The sequence below is a fragment of the Fukomys damarensis genome, unplaced genomic scaffold (genome assembly GCF_012274545.1).
Source record: "Fukomys damarensis isolate Sample0158 unplaced genomic scaffold, DMR_v1.0_HiC HiC_scaffold_13, whole genome shotgun sequence".
In the NCBI taxonomy this organism is placed as follows: Eukaryota; Metazoa; Chordata; class Mammalia; order Rodentia; family Bathyergidae; genus Fukomys; species Fukomys damarensis.
Window position 1 is genome coordinate 36,319,161 of NW_022900925.1, and position 819 is coordinate 36,319,979.

At 55.8% G+C, this 819-nt stretch overlaps 1 protein-coding gene across 1 annotated transcript in view; it reads right to left on the reverse strand.

The window, feature by feature from the left end:
- Positions 1-618: 618 nt before the first annotated feature.
- Positions 619-819, reverse strand: part of Neurod2 (neuronal differentiation 2) — a 1,161-nt gene continuing 960 nt past the window's right edge. Inside the window, exon 3 of the mRNA XM_033763121.1 lies at positions 619-648. Within this exon, the coding sequence (XP_033619012.1) occupies positions 619-648 (30 nt within the window). The remainder of the gene's footprint in view (positions 649-819) is intronic.

Sequence of the window (819 nt, forward strand, 5' to 3'; positions counted from 1 at the left end):
TGACGCACAAGGGGACCGGGCAGGGGAGGGCGGTGGCACTGGGGCCCCAAATCTCCGAGTCACTGATTGTTAAGAACCTGGGGAGGGGAGGGGGCGGCGCGGCCCCCACTTCACCAAAGTGCACAGATCCGCGCTGGGCGGGGCGTCCCGGGCGGGCCGGGCCGCTAGGCTCCGTCAGAACCTCCTTGCATAGATATTTGTGTCTTTTATTATTAGTATTAGTATTATTATTATTATTATTGGTAGTAGGTTTTTTGTTTTTGTTTGTTTGTTTGCTTGCCTTTTATTGCTTCTAAAAGTTCTTACTGCGTTTTCTTTCTAGTCCGGACTCTGCGTTCGGCCTTCGTCGCCTCTTAGCTTTATTTGTATGTTTATTTGTTTTTATAAAAAGGAAAAGGGAAAAATGGAACCTAGTTACAAATTGTCTTGGTCTCTTTCTTCTCAATCCACATCCCCTCCCGTCAAAACTAAAATTGCAAAACGCGGAGATTCGGGTACGGGGTGGGGAAGGCGTTCTAGGCCTGCACTGTGCCCTCTGCGAGAAAGAGGGGGCGCCTGGCCGCGGCACCCGGAGGTCTGTTTTTAAAATAACGAGAAGGGAAAAGCGCACCCCACCGCTCAGCTGCCCCCTGGCCAACGCCTTTGGGCCTGCGGAGAGGAGGGAGGAGAAACCAAGAGAAGGGACTGGCCAGGGGGGTCTCCAAGGGGCACACGGGGGTCCCTGGAGGCGCACTCCCCGACGGGTGGGGCCTGGGACCCCTAGGGAGAGAAGGCGAGGCCCCTCGGGAGGGAGCGAGGCCCAGACGGCCGGGACACCCA